The sequence below is a fragment of the Eurosta solidaginis genome, chromosome 2, assembly GCF_040869045.1.
Source record: "Eurosta solidaginis isolate ZX-2024a chromosome 2, ASM4086904v1, whole genome shotgun sequence".
Taxonomy (NCBI): domain Eukaryota; kingdom Metazoa; phylum Arthropoda; class Insecta; order Diptera; family Tephritidae; genus Eurosta; species Eurosta solidaginis.
This window is the reverse complement of record NC_090320.1, coordinates 27,262,977-27,290,945: the sequence shown is the minus strand read 5'-3', so window position 1 is coordinate 27,290,945 and position 27,969 is coordinate 27,262,977. Positions and strand designations below refer to the sequence as shown.

The following is a 27,969-nucleotide window of genomic DNA, read 5'->3' as shown; positions in this document are numbered from 1 at the left end:
TGTTTTTTCTATGCATTCCTCTAACAGCAAATGTTTTAATGTTGTATTTAAAATGTAGTACCTATCGAAAAACTATAATTGCGTTAATGCTTTGAAGCTCACTTGATAGTCACAATACATTCAGTCGATCAGAAGCGAAACGGCACTCAGGTAGAGCGCGAGATAAACTTAACATACGTGAATTAATTTGAATTACATATAAAAGATATACAAAATAAATTTTATTGTTGGAATTAGTTTAAGTATTTTAAAATGGAAAACAATTTTAATTGGAAAAAATATAATATATTACTTGAAAAAAAATATATTAAAAAAGTTTACTTGACAAAAAAATGCATTTTAAAAAATTATTTTGAACAAATTATATTTGAAAAAAAAAAAAACATTTATTTGAAAAAAAAATTACTTTTATTTAAGGAAAATTTACTTGAAAAGTTAATTTACTGGAAGTAAATTAAAAAATGTTTGTTTTGTGAAATACAGCTAAATATGAACAAAAAACTTATTTTGAAATTTTTGAGTTAAAAATCTTGAAGTGAATAGTAATTTTTAAACTTATTGCATTCATTCTTTTAGCTTGTGTGTGATTTGAAAACCCCCAGACAACGACAAAAACAACAAAAAAAAAAACATAAAATGGCATACTCCTGGGATAACCGTGTTGACTTTGTTGTACGATATATGTATGGTAAGTGTTTATATACAGACATAAAATGCATATTAAGGTGGAGCGAAGTTATAAAAATAAAAAAGTTTAGAAAAGACAAATTTGCTCACTGCCCTTAAAAAAACTGAAATTCTGGAAAAATTTACGAGAAAGGGGTTGCGGAAACGAAATTTAAATCAAACTATAAAAAGAAATTTTTTAAGTGTATAAAAAAAAACGAATGAAATAAAATAAATATTATAAAAGCTTTAAATACAATTTTTTAAAGAAAGAATTTTAACAAAGTTTTGTTATAAGTAAAAAATTTTGCTGCAGATATAGTTTTCTGTTAAAACAATTTTAAACATTATTTGAAAAAATGTGCATTGCTATAAATAAATAAGTTCCTGCGCTCGACGTCCCATTACAAACATATATACATACTAGGGCGGGTCGATTTAAAAATCGCTCATTGCTCTGTGAAAATCGTATTCTAGGGATCAAAATAAGAAACTTTGCCGAAGGAAACATACCTCTAAAATGAATTCTGATGTCCCCCCTTTGGGTCGAACTTTTGGGTAGGTGCAATTTCAATTCTACCTGCTGTGTCTTGTGGCGGCTTAAAAAAAAGCACAAGCAATTTTACGATCTGCAATTGTGTCACAGTGATACCTTCATTTTTTAAAACGGTTGAATAAAAAACCCACACAACTATGTTTACGACATGCAAATGCATCACAGTGATGCCTTGGTTTTAAAAGCGGGTTGTAAAAACGCTAATTTCTAATAATTTTTTTAAATTTCTTTTCTATTACTAAGTTAAATTCATTTTCTCATTTACATATGTTCTGACTAAATAAATTTCTAAAGAGAAAAATAAACTCCAAAAAGAAAAAACAAAGGCATTTCAAAGTGGGATTTTTCAAAATTTGCCCCTACGACCCAAAGGGAGGGGGGGGGGGCATCAGAATTCGTTTTAGAGGTATGGTTCCTTCGGAAAAGTTTCTTATTTTGATCCCTAGAATTTGATTTTCACAGATCAATGGGCGATTTTTTTGCCTCCCCACAAATCGACCCGGCCTAATACATACATATATATAAAATATGTATAATAAAAAAATAATAAAAAATATGTATAAAAAACTAATGAAATAAAATAAATATTCTAAAAGCTTAAAATAAAATTTTTTAAGATAGAATTTTAACAAATTTTTGTTAAAAGTTAAAATTTTTGCAACAGATATAGTTTTTTGTTAAAACAACATTTTTTGGGAAAAATGTGTACTGTTATAAATAAATAAGTTTCTGCGCTCGACGTCCCATTAAAAACATATATACATATATATAAAAAATGTATAATAAAAGATAATAATAAAAAGCATGTTTGTTAAAAGTTAAAAAACTTTTTTTTGTTTACACAATTTTAAACATCATTTGAAAAAAAAAATCTTTTATTTTCTAAAATTTTATTTTTTAACAGCTAAAAATTCCACATGCGATCGAAAAACAACTTAAAAAACTGAAATTCTGGAAAAATTTACGAGAAAGGGGTTGCGAAAACGAAATTTAAATCAAACAATAAAAATAAAAAATTTAAATGTATAACAAACTAAAGAAATAAAATAAATATTATAAAAGCTTAAAATAAAAAATTTTTAAGAAAGAATTTTAACTAATTTTTGTTAAAAGTTAAAATTTGTGCAGCAGATATAGTTTTTTGCTAAAACTATTTTAAACATTATTTGAAAAAATGTGTGTTGTTATGAATAAATAAGTTCCTACGCTCGACGTCCCATTACAAACATATATATATATATATATATAAATATATAAAATGTATAATAAAAAACTAATAAAAAATATTATTAAATTTTAAACATTATTTGAAAAAAAAAAAATTTATGTTCTAAACATTTTTTTTAAAGCTAAAAATTCCACAGGCAAGCTAAAAATAAATTCATGCGTTCGACTTCCTATTAAAAGCAGTGAAATTAGCTAATATGCTGAATTAGAAAACTTGGGACATCGTAGGCCTTAATAAATACATGCATGCACATAAATTCCAATACATTTGAAATATGTACAAATATAAATGCGTATGTGTTAGAATGGCGGGGAAGAAAATTTGGCTTGGGCGTGGAACTTACAAAGAATAGAAAAAATGTGAGCAAGAAGCAAAACTAAAAGGTTTTTTAATTTCAAAAGGAAATATACATATCATATATAATACAAATATAATTCAGAATTTTGTGCATTTGACGTTGGAAACGTTGCTATAGCAATTATAAGCTGCGGATCGTAAGCAACTTTAACTTAAGTCAAAAAAAGTCATTTAAAAATTTCCCAACAGTTCACGATGAGGTGCAGAAGGTCTTGCATTGTTGCATAGCAAATTTTCATCGCATAAATTCACAATACAGCAACAAAGTACATGCAAATGCACCTTTATTAAAATTATGCAGAATGCAATACTAAATATCATTTGCTTTTGGAATGCAATCCACAAAGCCCAATTTCGAACAGCTGATATTCCCTGCAAGAACAGTTTAGTTTAGATTATCAATAGTCTCAATTGGTAATTATATGCGTGTAGTCTTCTTACATTTTTTAGCATCGCGCACAAATTTCTTTCAGTTTATTCGCGATTCACGAGTTTTTGTAAAAAACAGTTTTCACTTAAGCATAACTTTGTCACCTCACATGCAATTAATTTTGAATTGCCTTTTTGTTGCCTAATTGCTCCGTCAACCTTTGTATATTTTTGCGAGCTCACAAAAATTTAAGTAATCGATAGAAATAAAACTTTCGTATACAAATTTGCTCTTAAGAGAGTTTCTCTTTTACAAATTATAAATCACTTTTTAAGCTGAGAAAAGTTTTTTTTCGCTCCGCCTTAATATTCGAACAAAATGCACAGTGAAATTGGTCGAAACGCTGAATTTGCAGTTTCGGGAAACCGAAGGTCCTAATATATGCATATGTATTTATGTATATGCAGACCCATACGCATACATATAAGTATCAACTACATGCATACTGCATATATACATACATAAAAGCGAACCAGCATAAATACATACGCTTACTAGGATGGGAGGGTTTTCGTAATGACCAATAATGAAGAAAAACAACAACAACAAAAAACCGGAAAATTTTGTCGAACGAAATAAAACTTTAAGCTTAATTATAGAATTTTTAATGACATTTTTGAGAAAATTGCTTGTTTTAAAAAGTGTTAGGCTAGGTTGAAGTGGCCGATAAATAAAGGCCTAACATAGACTGAATGTGTCCATGGTGCTACCAGAATTTGTATGACGACTAAACAGAAAACCCCCAATTGAGAACCGGAAATTATTTTCAACTCCGCCCTCTTTACAAATACAAGAAGTCTTCTAGGACCTAGTTTAATTGCTGCCTCGAGATCAAGCAACTCTGCCGCCTCTAGCAGCTGCAGCCTTGAGCTTACGAACGCAGGGCATGTACACAGAACGTGCTCCTGCAGCTCGCACTTCCTACACGTGCTGCTACTGACGAGGCCAAATTGAAAAACATGTGACACCAAAAGGGCGTTGTCCAGTTAGTGAGCCATTTGATTTCAACCAAGCGGATTGGGATACCTACGGTCTATTTATAGAGTGCAGAACCCTGCTTTACCAACTCATCTTCCTTCTCGTTACCTTCTACCCCTTTACGACCGGGAACCCAGCATAACTGTATGGTCCGATCTAAGCGAAGTCTCTTCAACGCTTATTTTCATTCTATGAAATTTCTTGATGAAGTACTGTGTGAGAGATTATTGCCCTCATAGTCTATCAATATATATGCATATTGACGCGACTGCAGTTTAAGCACGCTTGCTCCAGTTTTTCTTTTCTTTTTTCCCGGCTGTAATTTCCGCCTGAAAGACACTGCAGTGGTTTGGCAGCCTGTAGAATCTACTTATTTCTGAATCTACAAAGTAAACAGCAGACCCGAGACCTTTCGTTTATTTGAAACCATCGGCAGACGTGTTTTGCTATGGTCTGCCATTTCCGCACCCTTGCGCCGACCCTCCAGCTCTATTATGGCCCCAAGATCTCTTGCGAAGCTCACACACGGGACCATGTAGTCCGGATGGCCTATATTTAATGGACGTATACTGCTATGACCATACGGCCTGCACTCAAGCTTCCCCGACGCCTGTAGCCTTGTTGCAGTTGCTAGCGTTTTATTTTTGGCTATTAGATCTGCAGGCGGAATGTGTAGGGCTCCCGTTATGCTAATCATTGATACTCTCTCTCAAGTTTTTCCGTATTCGTACTCTTTTGGGTCCACTAAATTAGGACGCTATAGTAAAGTATGGGCTTGAAAATTGCTGTTAAAACCCAATGAAAGAGTTTGGGCAATAGGTCCCACCTATCATCCTCTTGCATACATGCAGTGCCACGGAGGCTTTCTGACAACTTATTTTCTAGCATACTTCCTATATATTTTGTGCTGTACTTTTCTCGTGGTGTTACCTTTCCAAGCTAAAGCTTAGGTCGATTAGCGACCTTATACTTTTTAGTAAATAATGCAAGATCGGTTTTTCCACGTTGGCGGTTAATCCGACTTCAATTGCATAGGCATGTACATTTCGAAACACCTCATCCATCAGAGAGTTGATTGTTGGTAGACATCTGCCGCTCATGATGACTGAAACGTCATCGACATACGCCGTGAGTTTGACTGGTGCTCTGTCGAACCGACTAAGCAATTGGTTTATGGACAGCGTCCAAAGCAATGATGTAGCACCCAACTCTACGGCGTTCCTTTGTTGACAGATCTTGTAGCCTTGCATAGACCTCATTGCGACGTGATCATTTTGCAGCTTAACACGGAGCCGATCCAATTTGTTAAGGCCGGACGTACTTCAGTCCAGTTGAGACTGTCGAGGATTGCTCGTTTCAAAACATTTTTGAAAGCGCCGACAATGTCCAGAAAAAGGCCTAGAGCATTTTCTTTCGCTTAAAAATCTCCTTTACCTGCTCTCTAAGAAGACTTTACTACTTGTATGCACTTGTCAGCGCCTTTGATACGAAGTTGTCGTACTTACCCCCAACTACTCTACGGTGGTAACCTCTTTAGGTCGCTATAGTCTTCCTGCTACATATTTCTAGAACTTGTACTAATCCGTTGCCCTAAGGTTTATAAAGGGTTTCCCTTTCTCTACCCTCTTTGGGGGATGCTGAGCTGATATATGCATGGTCTGAAAACGACGACTTGTCAAGGACCATCATGCTTAAAGCTCCATAGGTGCATTCGCTTTGTGTTGAAAACGGTGCATATTTATATGCGCATTGCACCATCCCTTGTTGTAATTTTTATACTCAGCTGAGCAGAGCTCACAGAGTATATTAATTTTGTTCGCATCACGGTACCCCGTAATGGCATAAACTAATCGAGATAGATATAGACTTCTATATATCAAAATGATCTGGGCGAAAAAAGAAATTAATTTAGCCATGTCCCTCCGTCTGTCCGTAAACACGATAACTTGAGTAAATTTTTAGGTATCTTAATGAAATTTGGTATGTAAGGGCACTCATCTCAGATCGCTATTTAAAATGAACGAAATCGGACTATAACCACGCCCACTTTATCGATTTCGAATTTCGAAAAACCGAAAAAGTTCGATAATTCATTACCAAATATGGATAAAGCGATGAAACTTGGTAGGTGGGTTGACCTTATGACGCAGAATAGAAAATTAGTAAAATTTTGGACAATGGGCGTGGCACCGCCCACTTTTAAAAGAAGGTAATTTAAAAGTTTTGCAAGCTGTAATTTGGCAGCTGAGTATGTAATGTTCGGTTACACCCGAACTTAGCCAACCTTACTTGTTTTAATTACTAACATTTTACTAAAATATTTTGCAAGGCATCTGTAGTACATCATTCCACTTAATTACCATTAAACTAGAACGTAATTATGTTTCGAAGATTGAATCGTTTTGCCAACACCTGTAAATGCACAATTACTTTTTACATTGAAACGAATTGGCAAAAAATTTATGTGGTGATATAAATATTGATTGGAAATTTATGTGTTTTCACTAAAATAAGCAAATTCCGTTGAAATAGAGAGGAAATGGTATTTTTCCATAAACTTTGTATATGTATACATAAATACTAGAGGTTTAGGCCGATCGGCGGCGGTGTGAGCGGCGCGCCGGCGTACGCCGGTATTCTTACTTTAAAAAGCTTGATTTTTCTATTTAAAAAAATAATATTTAGGAAAGGTTTTGTTCAGCTACAATTCCCGATGTGCGAACAGTAGCAATCCCGATCACCAGTCGCTACCACGCCTCCTGACCCTCACACCATATGGCAGCACAGAAGCTATAGGACTGCGACTTCGAACTCATATGTACCTTCGTCGATGTCACTTTCCTAGAAGCTCTAGGTGTAGCTCCGAACACTTTCTAACGGATGTTTTTGTCGCGCTATGCCTCCAAGCTACACCAGAGAAAGACCTTGAAACGTTAGGGAGTGACTATTCGGATGTCATTGCGTAACTCATGGGTGAAAATCGTATAATCCTCGGCGCATCTACATAATTAAAAATTTACAAGGACCCTGGATAAAATTTTTAAAATGTAGACCAAAGTTTAAAGACGTTTGCGTTCAAAACATTGATTTCAGCGATATTTTAGAATGAAAATCGATCGATTTTAAGTTGAAAGATGTTAACTGCTGTTTTCCGGCCTTATGATATAAGAGCTCATTATGGATGATCGCATAGCTTCAGTTTTCAGACCAGTTCGACTGTCCACTACGTTAGGGTAGTAGCACACACGGTCATTAGTTCGACTATCTTGGGAAAGCTTTTGCTTCGCCACTTTGAGTGTTCTTGCGAAGGACAGAGCCTCACTTGGTAAAGATATGTCAGGCACGTATTCACATTTGTAAAAGGAGCCGTAACGTGTAGGTGATATTTAAACTTGGTTGATGGACTATAATCAATGTGAGTCACTCCAAGAGACTGGTTGGGGATAGGGCCGCCAACTTTAGGAAATGTCAAACCGGGATACTTGGGTGTTGAAGGATGATGTGTGAAAATCAAAATTAACATTTCAGACGCTATTGTATAGTTTCGCAAATAAACAACAGATGTTTGAATGTAAGCCCATGTGATTTTTCAAAGCCTTATCATATATCCTCAACTTGAGTATGAGGTAAGAATAATTTCAAAGGAGTGTTTATGCCCCTAGAACCTACTAAAGGATTTTGCATCACTGATTTCGCTATTCTTTAAGCCAATGGCAATGTAATTTTTTTTTTAAATCGGCACTTTTTTGGGTAATTTGCTTTTTTTAACAACTTGAGTACAACTTGAGAACATGTTCGCTTTGGGTCATTTTATTTGAATTCATTGATCATTATTAATTTAAAAAAAAATGCAAAATGAGCATATAAATTTATTATAAAACTTTTCTTTTAGTGTTTCGTTTTAATAACTAGGTGAATTGGGTGATGCAAAGTCCGTGTTAAGCTGACATCGAAAGCGTCTGTTTTTTAAATAACTTTTGAACAGTTAGAAAGAGTTAAATTTCGCAATTAGTTTCTTATAACAGGCAGTGATGCGCATCCCCCAGCGGGTTAGAGGGTCAGAATATACCCGCGGTAGGTATGTCTGTCGTAAGAGGCGACTAAAATACCAGATTCAGGGAGTTGTGTAGCGCAACGCTTTCCGGTTGCCGGAACGTGCCGGATCTGCATCCGGCAAAGGACCATCAACATCGATAACACTCTTCAAGGCCTTCGGGGAGTGTCGCTACAACAACAACAACATGCGCATCCGTTGATACCGCGGCGGCGCACAGTGGACTGGATTTGGCTTTCAGTGGACTTAGGAAAATGATAGTTAATAACACAAAAACTTTGATGGGGATCGATTTTAAGTCTCATTACATGACGTTTTTATATATGAGTATTTTTTCATAAAGTCTTAAACAAAAAAGTTATAGCAAATAAAAAAAATGTATGTATGGGAAAAATCATATGTTTACCGTTAACTCATTTTACTCACATTTCCTCAAAACTTGATTAATTAATTTATATAGTTAGGTTTATATACTACGCAATGTACTCGGTTTCATGGTTCGAAAAGGTTCGCGTTTTTTTTTTTTTTTGTTTTATGATTTTTTTTTTTTTTTTTTTGATTTTAGTATTGCGAATCACTTTTTAATTTTGGATAGAACTTAAAAACACAAAAAATTTTTTTTTTGTGTTTGTGTTTTTTTTTTAATGTTAGTATTGAGAATTACTTTTTAATTCTGGGTAATATTAAAAAAAAAAAATATTTGATAATTCATAATATACATTTAATTTTTTTATATTGAAGTTATATTTAACAATCCAAAAAAGTTTCAAATCAAAAATTTAGCTATTCCAGCTTGTTCGGTAATTTTATGTTTTTTTTTTTTTTTTTGTTTTTATATGATGCTTACTATTCCAGCTTGTTCGCTAGTACCAAAAGAGTAATTAAAAGCAAAAATTATTCGATCGGTCAATAGTCCATGAAATCTTCAAATATATATGTATATAGGTATATGACCAAAAAAAAAAACTAAAAAAAAAAACTATTTTTATTATTTTAAGTAAATGTTGCGATGCATATGTAGTATTTATATTCGTACCCAATTAAAATTGAGAAACTAAAATATTTAGTTTTCTGTATCATAGTCGAGGTTTTGCGGTAGGAGTAGTAAAGATTTCAGCTCTTCGGACATTTCCTCATGCTTACTAGGTCATTTCGATCTCCTCGATGAAATAAATAGGTCAGAAGTAACTAACAAATTATTTAAAATGTCCTCATTTGTGGCTTTGCGGCTAATGTTTCTTGCATGGCCTCGACGATATTCTCTAAAATCTTTATTTCTGGATTCAGCGACTTCTTCCGACAACTTTCCAATAGAAATGGAACCAGAATCCTCTATTATTGAAGCTCCATGTACTAAAATTTTATGCACACTTTAAGGCATGTAATACCATTCATATAGTTCGACGTAAACTCCAATGGTTTCTCTGGCGTACATGTTGAACTTTTGTACATCTATTGGACACCCACATGAAAGTGCCCCTCATATTGTAGAGAATCTTTGAATGAGATTTTCACTAACACCAGTTATAGAGGCGGTAGTTTTAATGTCAGCGAAAAATCGTCTAGCGGTATTTCCATCATTCGTTGTACCGTGTCCTTGCTTTACCACGTCTAGCAATAAACCGGTCTGGTTTCTGAAAGAATTCTGTACTGCTCTCCGCTTTTCTTCCAATTTAGATTTATTATCTCCTTTCGCTATCCACGATTTAAATTCTAATCGGTAAGATATATGAAGAATACACTCCATAAACCGAATTCTCGCATGCAGAGTTGACATCCCATATTTGTAAATGTCAGTATCAACGTCTACGTTAAAAATTAAAGTGAGGTCATTCATCTCTTTTGGGGTAGGTTTACATAAGTCACAACGTTGCGTGGATGTTTCACTCAAAAGTGATGAAGCTTTTCCATCAATCATGGTTAGTACTAATGAGTGACTGACTTTAACTTTTTCACAGTTTGTTTCCGTTAAATTGTCGATTTCGAATTCAATCGCACTCATTTCTTGAGTGATAGTATATTTGTTTTCTTGCACAAATTTGAAAAAATTTCGTCGAGTTTTCGCGAATTTTGCACACATTTTTAAAATAAAATTCAAATCTTGTGGGTTAGACCTTGATACATATTTTTATTGAGAAATAGTAAAAATTATTTTAGTGAAACCAAAATTGCTGGGAATTGGAAAAAATATCCAGATGTACACATATGCTCGTTAGGGTATGTCGATATGAAACCCGGTTACTAAAAGTGTCATAACTTTTTTAAATTAGGTTTTACGAAAAAATGTTATATAACAATAAATTATGTAAAAAGATCACATAATACGAAAATGTACATTTAAAGTCCTAAGTCCCAACTTTTCAATTTCGGTCCACTGTGCGGCGTTTGTCGGCGGCGTATATCTCTAATACATACCTACAAATATTTATACCCCATGCATCTTATGCGAGCGTGAATGCAACGAGAAAGATCATTAAATGGCTCTTACTCAAAAGTTTAGTTACTCGAATATTTATTTTCATTTATAGCTGAATTTCCTGAGTCCACGCGCGAAAATAAAGCCAACAAGTCGATCACGAATTGATCTTTCTTACGAAGCTGTGGCTTCAAACTGCTTCGGCTACAACAGCCGTGATTGGAATACTGTCACTACCTCCGTTGCGGCTCACTTTACTGTTGGAAGCTATTATAAAGGTCAAAGCCGCTAAATCATTTCGCCCTGGATCGAAGCACGTTTTGTACTGAGATTTCAGCAACTGTTTTTGTTAAAAAAAAACAGGCAAAACGTTCCCGCTGCTGGAGCCTGGGAAACTCTCCACTACAAAGCAGCCATTCTCTGCTCCCTTTTCGCAAAGCAACTATAGCCGTATTTATGGACGGCTACATATTGTAACGAATTTTGGGAAATTTTGCTTATTTGAAACCTTCTGCTAACGTTCGAATCGCTAAACTGTTGAATAAATCACTCCAATATTTCGTATTGCAAACTGGGCTTTATTTAGATTACTTTGGGAGTAGTAATTCACAATTAAACTTCACAACCAATAGCGCGCTTGAATCAAAACTGATTACTGATTCCTCAGCTTGCGCTGCTTCTATACTCTTTGCCACCTTCTAGAATCTCCTGCTTGGTACATGTATATTTGTAGTTTATGCGTTTCTCATAGTCATATGCATGTGTTAGCAACTACTTCGGCTGATGGCCACATGCGTGTGTGTGAGAGATCTTTTCGTTGCCTTGTACATAAGTGTTGCTAGCTTTAATGTGTACATGGATATACGACTGGCTGCTTTATGTTTTTATTGTTGCGTGATGACTTACTAACAGCCTAGTGATGTCCACATTCGCCATAATATCAACATGGATTTCGCAAAAATGATAGCATCACCATCGTGCCAAACTACATAAATCAGACAAAAACAAAAAAAAAACCCACCCAGCGAAGGCTTTTAATACATACTACTTCACGCTTTTTCTCAGATCTCTCAATGGCGCTGAATAGGTTGGCAGTGAACTACCTGTGCAGACGACAGGGATCAGTAGAGCTCAGCAGAGAACCAACAAAGTCAATGAGAACAATAAGCAATTGATTTTTATTGCTGTTGCCGTCCAACAAGGCACGCCAGTGGCTTCTTCGTTGATTGAACTGGCGCCAATTGGTCACGCCAAGGGAATATAAATCGATTTCCAGCTGGTGCTTCCAGCGGTGTGGGGCCGCACTCTTCCTCTGCTTCCATTTCTATAAGCATAACAAGACCTAGCCAGCGTATTTGCTGCATTTTAATTCGCTGGACTATGTTGGTGGCTGCATAAAGCTCGTACAGCTCATCACAAATCTTTCTAAGAACTTTTCTCTCGAACGATTATTGACATCTGGAGCATGATCTTCGTTTGCCGCGAGAGGATTTTGCTTTTCAATTACCTACTTAATCCAAAGTACCATTTTTGCGCAAGAGTTCCAGTTTGAATCGAGCTCCTTTAAATGTTTCCTAAAAATTGGCGCGACGGATCCTGCATGTTTTACGCCGACTCCGAACGGCATCAGTAAGACAGTTGAGTTTTCACTGAGAAGCTTTTCATGGCGGGAATACACTCGGAATGCTTGCCAAGTCACTTCCGAGGGGCGACTCCGACAAGAACTTTTTTTCTGATTGAAAAAACTTGTTTCTATATTTTTGATGTTGCTTTGTCCGGGGCTTGAACCCACGATCTGCGGCGGAGAACGCTACCACTACACCACGGCGGCCGCCTTAGTACTTTACTATTTTCAAATTATAGCTGCCAACAGTGGTTGCCAAGGCACAAATGCGCTCTTTGCTTGATGACAGCAAGTACTTCGCCGTCATTCATCATCAAACCCACCTTTTACGGTTATTTTTCCAGTTTGGAGTAAGCAGAGCTAACGGCAATCAATGTCGTCAGCATTATCCAGTAATTGCACGCTTTTATAGTATTGTAAAGAATTTAGGGAAATTCCGCTTATATATATTTGTAGTTTATAGCCATATGCGTGGGTATGTGCGAGTAACTACTTTGGCTCATGACTACATCTGTGTGCGTGAGTTAGCTCTTCGTCGCCTTCTATATAAGTGTTGCTAGCTTTAATGTGTACACGTACATAAGAGTGGCTGGTTCATGTTTTTGTTGTTGCGTGATTATTTACTAACAGCTTAGTGATGCTAATATTCGTCACAGTATATTGTTCTAGATCGGTTAAGTTATGCAGCTTGTGATATTTTCTCCAGCATCAAATTGAAGAAATCGCACGATAGGCTGAAACCGCATTTAGTTTCGAACGGCTCGGATAGGTCCTTGCCAATTCTGATTGAGCTCGTGGTGTTGCGCAACATCATTTTGCACAGCCGTATAAGTTTTGCGGGGGAAACAAATTAAGACAAAGCGGTTTACATGCAGCTTCTTTTCATACTGCCGAAGGCGGCTTTAAAATCGACGAAGAGGTGATGTGTGTCAATCATTCTTTCCTGTTTTTTTTTCGAAATTTGGCGCATTGTGAAAATGTGGTCGATGGTAGATTTACCAGTTCTGAGGGCGCACTGATAAGGTCCAATCAGCCGATTGACAGTGAACTTCAATCTTTCGCACAATACGCTTGACAGGGCCTTGTATGCGATTAGACCCAGTTCCTTGTTGTTGACTGGGCTTGAATCACTTATTCAATTATCCTCTTGAACAAACCTATCCAATCCCACTTTCGCTTTGACGCCTTACGTCCCATCAGCTTGATTCCAGAACCTACCGTTCAATGACCCCGATAACAGTTGATGTATTGATGCGTCGATTGCTCAGGGTTAAATTGTTAAACAGTAACAAAAAGCACATCGTCGCTGCGCTAACTATATAGAGACCACATTTCTGCATATGCAGTTTTTTAATATCTCTTTTGGTTTAGAAGTGATCGAAAACAGCTATGTGCTCACAGTACTAGAAGTACTCAGAAAAATGTTATGTACTTACTCATTACCTTATAATTTTTTTTTAATAGCTGGTCCCGTAGTCTCAGCGCCTCAGCGCCTTCCCCCCCCCCCCCCCCTCCCTTCCATCTAGCTACTCCGCGCCATAACAAGTAACCACTGCTGCTCCGGCCCCATGGCGCCACCAGCTCATATGGTCGCTCCTACTCATAACTACAATCTCCGTAGTAGAGTAGGTAGCAATGCCGAGCGTCAGCCCCCGTCTTCTTCTCCCCATCTTTCCTGCACTAGCACTCGAGTAGGTCAGAGAAATAGATTCTTAGGTCCCTACCACCTTTTGCACCGTTTGCCAGCACAGAATATATATGTTTGCAACATCTGCCCAATGCAGCTCCTGCCTTTCCTAGGTGTTCTGGTATCAGCGACGGCAACCCCCCGACGGGTTTCATTGCGCCATACTGCCAGGCCGCAACCCCAACTGCACCGGGTACCCAAATGCTTACCCAGGGACGTCTAGTCCCGGGGCCACAACAGCAATTGCGTCCTGGCCTCCCTCAACTCAGACATAGTCACCTATAACTTACCCCCAGAGTGACGACGTCTCCACCGTTGCACTTCAGAATTCTGCAGTTAAACTGTTATGGGTTAACTGGAAAAATCACGAAGATAGTTGATTTCATTAAGTGGCATAACATCCGCATTGCAGCGATCCAAGAGACCAATCACACAGCAAGATCTGCTCTGCAGACCTTCTCTGGGCATAACGTCCACAGAAAATATAGCGAGAGCGGAAATGCAGGCGGTCTCGCGTTTATCACCCACCACACAGTGCAATATAATCTATTTGATCACTACATCGGCATTACGCTACCGACTGTCTTACACCCCAAAATCTTGGGATTGTGCCGAAAATCCAGAGCCGTAATAAAATCCTCAAATCTCTTTCCGGCAGCACTTGGGATAAAGACAAAGAAACGCTCATTACTACTTACAAAGCAATTGGCCGGCCGGTTGCATGCTACGCGTCCCCGATATGGTAGCCAAGCCTAAAGGTTACTCACTGGAAAAAAATACATGCCTGCCAAAATACTGCCCTCAGAACAGCTATAGGCTGTTTTCTTACGTCCCCAGAACACCACGCACACAATGAGGCGAGAGTATTCCCCACTAGGGAGAGAAATAAAATGCTAAACAAACAGTTTCTGTTGAATACCCAGAAACCTGGGCATCCCAACAGACATCTGATTGATGAAGCTACACCTCCCAGGGGCTTAAGGGGTAATCTCCGTAAGCATTATGAGGAACAACGGCAAAAATTGCATACATTTCCCTACCGCCAAAAGCAAATTTGAATAATGTTTGAAAGCAGCTAATGTGCTATAAAACGGCGCAAATATTTATCACGCCGTAATGGGTTAAAAAACATGATTTTTTCCTTCACACATCAATAACGTACTTTCCATAACATATTTTAAAAATACATTTGCAAAATTTTGCAAATGGAAACCAGAAATAAGTTTTTTTCATCTCCTGAAAAGTTACTAAAAACACATAATGTTTTTGTGAGCGCAGCGACGATATTAACTTCACTTCACTTAGATACTAACAAACACATACAGCTTTCGTGTGAGTTTATTTGCGAATGTTTAATGTGTAACGAAATCTCATTTGACCCTGTAGGCGCACACACATCAACTTAAGAAAATCGCAGCGCTTGACTAAGATTTTTTATGCACCGGGAAATTGTTGTGCACATATGTATGTACATTAGGGCGGGTCGATTTAAAAATTGCCCATTGCTCTGTGAAAATCGTATTCTAGGGATCAAAATAAGAAACTTTGCCGAAGGAACCATACCTCTAAAACGAATTCTGATGTCCCCCCTTTGGGTCGAACTTTTGGGTAGGGGCAATTTCAATTCTACCTGCTGTGTCTTGTGGTGGCTTAAAAAAAAACAACACAAGGAATTTTACGATCTGCAATTGTGTCACAGTGATACCTTCATTTTTTAAAATGGTTGAATAAAAAACCCACACAACTATGTTTAGGACATGCAAATGCATCACAGTGATGCCTTGGTTCAATCAAAATTCGTTTTAGAGGTATGGTTCCTTCGGCAAAGTTTCTTATTTTGATCCCTAGAATATGATTTTCACAGAGCAATGGGCGATTTTTTTCCTCCCCACAAATCGACCCGGCCTAATGTACATACATATATAAATATATGTACAGTATTTAAAACTAATTAAATAAAAAGTAATAGAGCATATAAATTTCTGAGCGCCCAGACGGACAGCTTTTCTGTACGGTTCGTTCTACAAATACACTTTTGGCGGGCGAAAGCTCTCACACATCTTATTAGTACACATTTAGTATATGACTAAGTATGTAGATCTGCAGTATAGTTGCAGTTACAAATAGACGATCGAAATAATGCTGACTTCGACTTTGGAAAAGTCTTTCGCCGATGTTATGGCACGTAATGATTTCGTGGAAAGATTGTTATTAAGTTGTTAAGCCTCGATACTAGACTTTTTGTAGCAACGATGATATTATCGCCTCCTCTTGGGGGACCACCCACTGAACCCCATCGCGTTTTTCCACACCAGAAAACGCAGCTGACAATACATCAAGTATGTAAGCGCGCCACGTGAGCTCTTTTGGCTTTATTGAGCTAAGCACCTCTTTCCTTTGACGCTGCTCAAATTTTCCATCATGCCAATTAGAGATATACGCCGCCGCCGCCGCCGATTAGGGTCGTTTTTCGCACGCCGCCGCCGAATGTCAAAAATATCGGCGCGGTACTATATTTTCTACTCGTTTAAGACTGTTTAGGCCATTTATTGTTCAAATCGAAAATTGGTCGGATATGGTCGAAAGTGGTATCAACGGATGCGCATCACTGTCAGTTATAAGAAACTAATTGCGAAATTTAACTCTTTCTAACTGTTCAAAAGTTATTTAAAAAAACAGGTGTTTTCGATGTCAGCTTAACACGGACTTTGCATCACCCGATTCACCTAGTTATTAAAACGAAACACTAAAAGAAAAGTTTTATAATAAATTTATATGCTCATTTTGCATATTTTTTCCAAAAAATAATGAACAATGAATTCAAATAAAATTACCCAAGGCGTTTCAAATTGTTTTCAAGTTGTTAAAAAAAGCAAAAAAGTGCCGATTTTTTTTTAATTTTATACTGCGATTGGCTGAAAGAATAAAAGAAATCAGTGATGCAAAATCCTTTAGTAGGTTATAGAAGCATAAACACTCCTTTGAAATGTTTTTTACCTCATACTTAAGTTGAGAATATAAGTACGTATGAGAAGGGTTTGAAATATCACTTTGGCTTACATTCAAACATCTGCTGTTTATTTGCGAAACTATACAATAGCGTCTGAAATGTTAATTTTAATTTTAACACTTCATCCTTCAACACCCAAGTCTCCCGGTTTGTCATAAAGTTGGCGGCCCTATTCAAAACTATTGCCTTGGAGTTAATCACATTGATTCTAGCCTATCAACCAAGTTTAAATATCACCTACACCTTACGGCTCCTTTTACAAATGTGAATACGTAGGCACATATCTTTAGCAAGTGAGGTTCTGTCCTTCGCAAGAAAACTCAAAGTGGCGAAGCAAAAGCTTTCCCAAGACAGTCGTAAAAATTACCGTGTGTGCTACTACCCTAACGAAGTGGACAGTCGAACTAGTCTGAAAACTGAAGGTACGCGGTCATCAATAATGAGCTCTTATATCATTAGGCCGGAAAACAGCAGTAAACATCTTTCAACTTAAAATCGGTCGACTTTCATTCTAAAATATTGTTACGAACATTAGCAACACTAAGGGGTACTGCCATCTCCAAGCCGATGCTAAGCAGCGCCTTGTATGCACATCCATAAATCAATCATTGTGTATCTACATAAACGAATCAATCATTATGTCTACACATATGTACGTATACGCAGCTGAGAAGCAACGCACAACCACATGCATATATCTGAGATACTCCCGAAAGTATGCAATAAGAGAAGCTATAAAATAGTGCAATTGTAGTTACACCTGAGAGCTTTGATAGCTGATGGCCAACTAGTAGATTCTGGAAATGGAAGCGCCTAGAAGATGCGAAGGAGGAAATCAAAGAGTATAAAAGGCAGCGACAGATAGAGGCGCTAGAGTCAGTTTCAATTAAGCACGCTATCTGTCCGGCAATAGTAGAGTTATTTATTGTGAAGTACTTTACTAAAGGCCATTTTGCATTATTAAATATTGGAGTTATTTATTCAACAGTTTAGTGATTCGAACTAAGCAGAAGGTTGCAAATAAGAGGATTTGCAAGTAAATTCGTTACAATATCGTTTTGATTTAACGAAGACTATTGAAATCAATGATGTGAACACAAACGTCTACAAACTCTGGTCTACATTTTAAAAATTTTAACCAGGGTCCTTGTAAAATTTTAATTATGTAGATGCGCCGAGGATTATACGATTTTCACCCATTACGCAATGACGGCATCGTTGGCCGAACTCCCTAACGTTTGAATTTGTTTCTCTGGTGTAGCTCGGCAAAAGCATCCGTTGGAAAGTCTTCGGAGCTACACCTAGAGCTTCTAGGAAAATGACGTCGACGAAGGTATGAGTTCGAAGTCGCAGTCCTATAGCTTCTGTGCTGGCATATGGTGTGAGGGTCAGAAGTCCTGGTAGCGACTGGTGGTCGGGATTGCTACTGTTCGCACATCGGGAATTGTAGCTCTTAAAAACAGCCGAAAAAACTGGAGGCGCCCTGTGCCACGAGAGTCATGAGTATTATTAGACCATTAATAGCAACCGTAAGTCAACTTTGTGCGTGGCCGCCAAGGAGCCACAAATGATTTAAAGAATTTGTGTTCGCGACGATTATTAGGAGTTAACCCTAGGTGAAACTACGCTTTGCACGGGATATGCAGATAAAAGTGTGGCCATTTTATGTATCTCTATTTCTTTGTTTGAACAGTCTGCGAGATCTTGAGGCAAAAACCTCGGATCTTTCCGAAATGGCCAACACGTTGATTTCCTTAAATACATACAAACAAACCCTTTCATAAATACTATTTTTTTAAATCGAAAATTCAAGCTTTTCAAAGTAAGAACACCGGCGTACGCCGGCGCGCCGCACACGCCGCCGCCGCCACCGCCGATTAAGTGATCGGCGTAAACCTCTAATGCCAATTCTGTGGAGTTACGGCAGTAGTCGTGCTCATTTAGAAATTGGGTTAAGTAGAAGGCGACCTCACCATGTGATACCAAATCGACGATTAATAAACTGGTTCATTTTCTCGCAGCACTACTGCTCCATTGCTGTTGCTAGCGTTGCAAAGATTCTAGTCCCACAATTCTAGTTGCGAAGATATTCAATTTATTTTCTTTCCACGGCGAGGTGTATCGCTAGAGTCCACGCAAGGAAGAGAACGGCATCTGCGGAACTGTGCGATAAGGCTATAGAAACCGAATGCAAGCAACTTTCTTATACAAGCGGTCTATGCTTAATATTAGTTGGGACAGATATCCTATGTTATGTTACCCTTTGAAAGTATTCCGAGAATGTAAGTTATCTAACGCGGCTCAATCTAGGGTATTTCTTGTTTATATTTTTGTTGGTCCCCAACCATCAATTCGACGCTTGGCAAGAATCACGATCTCCTTTTTAGCTGTTGCAAGCTGCAGACCGTGATCCAGTATGAGCAATAAAACTATCGACCTTGCTTGGTGGTACGCCGCCTCGGCTTGCTTTTCTTCAAGTATTTGTAACATCATCTATGGCGTCTATTGTAAAGTAGCATATTCGAAAGCCATGCTGTCGATTGGACAGATTCCGTCCATGCTCAATAGCTAATATCCATCTTTAGTTTGAGGAGGCTTTTCATAATTTTCTCAGCCGTGTCGAGCATGCATTGTGGCCGGAAAGACGACACTGGCATTGCATTTCGGTATTACCACGAGGTCTACTTTGCGGGGAGGGTCTATATCTCCAGCCATTTTTTGTAGATGTACAGAAACTCTTGGGAACTGCTAAGTGCAAACAGTTTAATCGCCTATTCGGGTACCCCATCAGGTCCTGGTGTCTTTCCCGCTGGGCGGTATTAAGCTATCTTTCACGCTCCAAGAGAGCGGATTCCATATTTCGCACCTTGTGCTCATACATCGCAGAATTCGCCTTCAACGATCACGTTCGACTTCTACACAAATATAATGACTTACGAAAATTGTACTAGATCTCTATTCAGACTGAAACTTTATACGAAGAAAATAACAACAAAAAGTCCAAATTTAACAAAAGATTCTTTTTTTTACTTGTCTTATCAAAACTTATCTTTTTTTCAACTTAGATATCGACAACAATGGATATCTGGATTCAAATGACTTTCAGTGCATGGCACTTCGCGCATGCGTTGTGGAGGGCAAAGGCGACTGCAGTCGCATTGCAGAATATCAAAAAGTAATGAAGAACTTGTGGGATGAGATCTCGGAAATCGCTGATGACGACAAAGTAAGTGAACAACAAAAACAAGTATTTCCTAGTGTTATTATTATATACATAAATTTTGTTTTGTGTCTCATTAGGATGGTAAAATTTCAAATGGAGAATTCAAAGACGCCGTACGAAAAACTTGCGTGGGCAAGAAATACGAAGAATTCCCCAAGGTAAGTATTTTTTTATGAAATGTATATACATCAGCGAATTTCGGAATGTCTACATATGTGGTCGGCTGAAAGACTTTTGGATATCATATCTTCCATTAAAAACTACCCTTTACGAGTTACAAATGGTATATACAGGCACCAAAGCAGAATGCCCTTATGAGACTTAACTAACTTTGAACTTTAAGAACTAAAAGCGAAGCTTGATCTTCTATTGCATTAAATAAAAATACTTGTAAATTGATATTTCCAGAGCAAATAGCATATGGACTTTTTATAGAACTTTTGTAATTTTAACAAGAAGTTCTTTCTTTCATAAGTACTAGTATGCATGTCCCAATGGCTTTTTCAGAAGACGCAGCAGAACAATCTTGCCAGTTTCACCCTGGTTTCCCCACTGGCAATTCGTCCCATTTTTCTATTTTTTCTAAACTTGTGAAATTTTGGTAGCATCACTGCGGATAAGACATTTCACTATGCGGAATTGAAAGGTCTTTGATATGGATATGCGAAGAAGTGTGCACTAAGATTGTGCAAACAGCAGTGAACAGTGTGGTAGGTTAGGTTAGGTTAAAAGGACCCACCCAAGAAGACTGCTTCCCAGCCCAACACTTAGGCCACCAATGGGCCCATTGTGATGCCCTAGAAACGGTTTTATCAACCCTTCCTCTAACAGCGGTTCAAACTACTTTGTGGAATCAATAAATTTAACTAACGCCCTAATATCGAGCCTGGAGACCTCCGCGACCTCCTTTTGCTCAATGCCGGACAGTGGCATAGCAGGTGCTGCACGCTTTCCTCCTCCTCAATACATCTGCAGCTGCGGCAATAATCGTGCGATACGACGCCCATCCTAGCGGCGTGAGTACCTATCAAGCAGTGACCGGTAAGAACCCTTATCAGGGTCGAAAGTCCTGATTCATTCAGGGTGAAGAGAATGTTAGTGCGACCTTTATCATAGGATGGCCACATCAACTTTGGTGTCTCGCATGTAGGAAGCGCTGACCAGAGCATATTCGCCCTACCTATAGTGTTCGTGCCCACACGGAACTTAAAAGAGGCCATTGGTATACCTACCGAGTCATTTTCAGGAAGGATGTGGGCGGCCGTACCTCTCCCGGCCAGCTCGTCAGCTACACAGTTGCCTTCAATACCCCTGTGACCAGGTACCCATACAAGGCTAATCCTGAATTACTGGGCCATCTCATTAAGAGATCTGCGGCATTCAGTGATCGACTTTGTGTGTTCGACACATGATTTCAAGGCCCCGTCTTTAGGCACAAGTGCCAGCTGATTTACAGCACCGCGTATTGCTAAGACTTCCGCTTGATAGACGCTACAATGGTCAGGAAGCCGGAAGGAGATATCCAATCAGGTGAAAAGATACCACCCCCCACCTTCCCGTCGAGCTTGGAACCATCAGTAAATATATTGATCACATCACGAACAGCATGCTACATGCTCGCCCATTCTTGCCGTGTGGGAATGCACACTGTGTAATACTTAGTGAAAATGTTGCAGGGAGTGTGATATGTCGGGCGAATACCTGGGCATGGGTTAACCTAAGCAAAGTGTTTTAAGAAAAGCGGATTGCGACCTTCATTCGAGTTACGCCATGACATAGCATAGGGAGCTAGTAGGTTAAAACTCTGCACAAATGTATCAAATGAATGATTTGCGTGCAGAAGAGATGTCCAGAGCAAAAGCGACGCTTTGAAAGCTTCTTAGGAGGCAAGTAGGCCTCGTCGCAAATGAGCAAAGGTAATTGACCGAGTTTCGAAGCTGAAAAGGAGCATCAGCAACTAAGACTTCCGCTGACGCCTTGCAATACTATTTAGAACGGGTAGGAGTCGCTCAAAATAAGCAAGTGCTGTGTAAGACTACGTGTGCTTCTAGCCTCGCGTAAAGCTGCACGGTAATAGGTTAAAGAAACTTTTCCATAATTTTCTGCTAAGTTGCCAATTTTTGGAAAAACGCTTTAAATTTAAGTTCTTGTTAAGTTTCCAAAAATTTGTAGTATTAAGATTTAGTTCGCTTTAACGAGCAGTGTTTCGACCCTTAGTAGGATAATGTTCTGGGTCTAAGTAAGGCTCACTTGCGTAAAAGCCGTAAATTTAAAGATCTAACTGAATCTATAACCTACAAATTTTTACATAATTACATTTCCTTTTTTCTTTCTTTAATCAAGGCAATGAAGGCATTTATTGAAGCTAATTTCAAAATTCTAGACATTGACAGCGACGGTGTTGTGGGGATTAATGAATTTCGCTACAACTGCATTACCAGAATACCCACCGACGATATTGCACCAATCGATAAGGCATTCGAGTCTCTATTAAATGTAAGTATATCAACCATATCCGATTAGCACTGCCATGCGGTTTATTTCACCGAAACCGTTCGGTGACATGTCAAATAAATATCCGGTTATTGTTAACAGGAAAATGAGAAACGGGACTTTATGGGGTGTTGACAATTTTATTAGCAATTTCAGTTGTACGACAAAATTTATTACAAAAAATTGATTCACACGTTTACATTGATCGATTTTGTTGAGAATTATTTAAATGTATGAAATGTCAGTGAATCATTTATCTATAAAGCTGCAGACATTGGTGCTTTATCGGTAACCGTATCGCTAACCTTATAAAGCTGGAGACATTGGTGCTTTATCGGTAACCGTATCGGTAACCTTTAACAGCTGATTCGACCAACCTTATGAGAATCAATGCAATCGATTATTGGTGCCGCTAAGGTCGTAACCGTATCGTATCCAACCAATTGGGTTTTGGTTTACCGTCGTAACGATAAACAGCTGATTACGTTAGGGATACGGATACAGCGATACGACATACGGCACCAATGACTCCGGCTTAACAGCTGATTCGACCAACCTTATGCGAATCAATGCAATCGATTATTGGTGCCGCAAAGTCGTAACCGTATCGTAGCCAACCAATTGGTTTTTGGTTTACCGTCGTAACGATAAACAGCTGATTACGTTAGGGATACGACTACAGCGATACGACAAACGGCACCAACGACTGCAGCTTAAGTTATCGCAGCTTTCGTTTTCTCACTGCTAACCGAAGCTTAGCGTCTCAGTTAAGTGCAAGAAAAAAGTGTAAACAAAAGTCAGCTGATTAGCTAGTTCTCGTGTATTCGCAATAGATTTTGCCGATTTATTCTACAAAATCTTTACAACTATCGATTTAACCGGGGGTTGGTAACCCTGTGTTGGTGAACACGAAAATGTTAAATGAAGCTATCCTCCAGGTAAAATCTAACTTAACTGGAGATGGTAACAAAAAGCAAAGACAAAACTTCAATTTGAGTTGAATTGAAATAAAAAGAAAAATTAGTGCAAACATTTTTCTAAGCACAACAATTTATGCAAATAATTTAATTTGTTTCACAAAAGTCGCCGCAAATGAATAAACTATTTTTTATATTTGCCCAAATTTAAACAAACGCAGCGTGGCACAAATCAAAAAGTTTTCGTTGGCCGTTACCAACTTTATTGCATGCAATTATTGCAATCCCGTTAAAGTCATTGGCGCATAATCATGGTCAAAATAAAATAGGTTTTAAATTTAGTTCCAGCTTTTTGACATAATTTTCTATGAGCTATCTGTCAAAAAAGCTGAAACTAAATTTAAAACCTATTTTATTTTGACTATGATTATGTGCCATTCAGTTTTCAGAAGTTGATTGGAAAATCAATCAATGTAATACTATGTACAAACACATACCAAAGTGGCAATTTATACCATTTGGGCAATTTATTACGCAATTTATAATATAAGTGTTTTTTTTTTATTTTTAGTTGTAATAATAAATTGCCAATTTAAAAAAAATTGCGTAATAAATTGTTTCAAACTGCAAATGCAACCTTGTAAAATGTGTTTATTGAGTAGATTTAAGCGTCAGTTACGCATGGCTCACCTATATGGTTGGCTCTTCCCATCAGCTGATTTGATTATTTTCATTTCACTGGAATAGGGATTGTCAAAAGAAGATGGTAAACTCAAAATGAAACCAAAACAATGAACACATTTTCTTACAACACACAAAAATTTCAAAGTTTTATGCATGGTTCAATTATGTACAGGTTGGCTCATCTCATCAGCTGATCTTATTTATGTCATTGCATGGTCGAAGAGATTGTCAAAAGGAGATGGCAAACTCAAAATGAAACCAACACATTGGCAACATTTTACTTACACATGCAAAAACTGCTAAGTTTTATGTTTCCATTCCATACCATTCGCACCAACACTAATGCACAGATTTTGACAATTTGAACAGACATATTTTGTTGCTTTACAGATGAGCCAACCTGTATATAGTTGAACCATGCTTTTATGTATGCATTCCATTCCATTCGCCTAATACCAACACGCACATTTTGACAGTCTGAACAAAAGTATGTTGTTGCAGTAAAGATGAGCCAACCAGCTATCAAATTACTATTGTGTAAGCTAAATTGAGTTGTATGAACACCACACAATTTAAATCGAAATTGCCTCAATTTATTATTTTTCTGATTGAACATATTATAAACGGCTATTAAGTTTATGAAATAAACGATGTGTTCAGAAAGTTATCGCTAAACGATTCATCAACAATTGTGTTTGGTGTAAGTGCCGAATCGGTAAAAGGTTTATAGATCCTGTACCAAAATGGCTATAAAGGTAAACTTTGACTGAACGATAGAAATTGTGGACACTTGTCGCAATAATTGCCAACGTTCTTTAACCCATGAGGCTAGGTGAAAAATTTGACAGCATATAAGTTGTGCTTATTCGAAATTCGCAGAAGCATAAATATTTAAAGGTTTGCAATCAGCAAAAAAAAGTGATTTATCGGGATATGGATCAGTGTCCATTGGAACGCGGGGTATGTCAACTTTGCCAGGGTCTTTAACGGGCCAATTAATGGTGACTTATCCATAACGAAATAAAACAGCTGATTGAACCAACCTTATGGAAATCAATGTAAACAATTAATGGTGCCATACCATAACGCTAACGCCATAGCCATACCATAGCCAACCAGTTGGTTTTAGGTTTTTCGCCATATCCATAACCCAAAAATATTTGAGTTGGTGAATTTATTAACTTTTTGTATATTTCATTTATTGTTTTGGATACGTTTCGACTAAGAGACCTATTGTTTGTGGAATATATTTGTAATTTTTTGCGTTTTCCTCATTTTTATGAAAATGTCATCTGTTTAAGGTTATGGCACCATTAATCAATCACAATGGAGATAGTTATGGATATGGGAATGGTTACGACTATGGCGTTAGGGATACGGAAGTATAACTGGCTCTTTAAGCTTGTTAATGTTAGGTTTAAGTTAAGAAAAAAGTTGTTCCTTTGCTATCATGCTCTCAATTACACCATGAGTTCGCGAATAGAGAATTCACCATGCCGTTTTATTTGAGAAAATTTTCTTGCCACATTTTGAGTTCTCTAGTCATGAGCTATAGCCCACTGGTATGCGATGCTGATTCTTAACTTTTCTATAATTTCTATTCCATATTAAAATACAGGACGAAGACAAGAAGCGTGGTGGTCTCACATTGGATCGCTACAAGGAACTGTATGCCCAATTCTTGGGCAACACTGCCGATAACCATCCAGCTGTCAACTTGTTCGGGCCTTTATAAACAAATAACTCAATAAATAAATTAATTATAATATATATATAATTTTTTTTTTGATTGTCTTCGCTGTTGTTCAACTATTGTCATTTAAGTGTCATTCATAATAATAATAAACAAATCACTTTTAAATTGTATAACTAAAAATAATTAATTAACTATGGCAAAAACAAAAAATGAATTTACGTTATTTATCCACGCACACAAAAAAGTATGTAGAATCATTAAAACAAAAATACAATACATAATATATGTATACATAGATAAATGTTAATGGAAAGCATATAAAGAAAAACATACTTTATTGCTCTCCCATAAAAAAAATAAAATCTTGACATATGTCTCTCTCTCTTAATCTTAATAATAAAAAACACAATAATAATGAAATAAAATATTTAAGGACTTTCTATATACAAAATAAAAAAAAAATATCTGTAAAAAAGAAAGCATATTTAACGCTAAAAATATACACGTAAATGATATATAATATACGTACATATATATATTTTAACATTATTAGCACTCATTACTATATACATATATTTTACATAAAAGCTGATTAAATGTTTGTATCAATAACGGCACACACTTCGAAAGCAAGTGTATATAAACAAAAAAAAAAAAAACAAATACAACTACCAATTTTAAGTACGCACTTTTAACAAATTATGATGTTCCTTTATTTTATACACTATAAAATATAAATATCTTCGGACCTAAGCGTATGTGTTTGTTTTCTGTTTTTACTTGACAATACTGTGGCGAATATTAGAATCACTATGATGTTAGTAAATAATCACAACAACAACAAAAAAGCAAGACGCCACACTTATGTACATGTACACATTAAAGCAAGCAGCTAAGAGCAGAAGTTGTTACTCACACGCACACACATATATAGCTAAATAACCAAGTATGAGATACAACTGTTCCAGAAGACATGTTCGTGAAAAGTTTAGACCTTAGGATAAGTATGCGAACGAGGCAACAGAGAGTATAAAAGCAGCGGCAGCTGAGGAATAACGAGTCAGTTTGATTTAAACACGCTATTAGTGAAGTATAATTGTGAATTACTAGTAGCAGAAGGTGCATAATTATCAGGAACTCACCAAAACTCGTAACAGTACATATACATATGTATGTACATATATATTGTCAGTAAATTTTTTTTATGTATAGAATACTCGGTAGACTTTGCCCGAAAAGGTTTGACAACATCTAAAAAAGTGACCCTTGCTTCTGTTCTTCACTTTCTATCCCATTATTTTCTACTTTACATTCCATTTTATCCCTATTCTTTTGCATCCTTTATACCGTTTATCATCCTCCCACTCCTGAACGCATTCCCACTTTGGGTCCCAGTCCCACTCTGCCCCCGTTCCCACTTCGATTCTTACTACCCCTCTAACTTCCACTCGCAATATTCCTCCCTGCGATGTATCTACTATACCAGTAAACAAAGGTATTTGTCATATTCCCTTTTCTCCCCCTCCTTGTTGTTGTTGTTGTTGTTGTTGTAGCGATTAGGACACTCCCCGAAGGCCTTGGGGATTATTATCGAGTTGATGGTCCTTTGCCGGATGCAGATCCGGTACGTTCCGGTACCAAGCCCGACCATATCGGGAACGATTTGTTATGACCACATGCGACCTTCTAGGCCATCCCGCCCCCTAGATCCATGAGGAGTTTGGGCTCGTCAGAGCCTCGGAAGTACACTTGTACCAAATTTCAAGGATATCGCACCATAACTTACTATTTTCAGAATATTCGGAAAGAAAAGTTTCTCGAATAATGAGATACTCACGAAAGTACCCATATACTAAATTTCAAGCAAATTGCACCATTCACTATTTTTACTTAGATTCGGTCGACCCCGGTCGATTTCCAGGAATGAACAACTTCCCAAATAGTATCTTT

The 27,969-nt window shown here is 37.3% G+C and overlaps 2 protein-coding genes across 2 annotated transcripts in view; one reads left to right on the top strand and one right to left on the bottom strand.

Annotated features, from left to right (window-relative positions):
- LOC137239449 (NHL repeat-containing protein 2) overlaps positions 1 to 27,969 on the bottom strand; it is a 73,951-nt gene that overhangs the window by 15,306 nt on the left and 30,676 nt on the right. The gene's annotated exons all lie outside the window — the stretch shown is intronic.
- Scp1 (Sarcoplasmic calcium-binding protein 1) lies at positions 41 to 26,777 on the top strand. The gene is made up of 6 exons (XM_067764755.1): positions 41 to 150; positions 577 to 688; positions 20,072 to 20,232; positions 20,307 to 20,387; positions 22,573 to 22,725; positions 25,942 to 26,777. Exons 2-6 carry the CDS (start codon positions 637 to 639, stop codon positions 26,056 to 26,058), a joined length of 564 nt encoding a protein of 187 aa, XP_067620856.1. The 5' UTR covers positions 41 to 150; positions 577 to 636; the 3' UTR covers positions 26,059 to 26,777.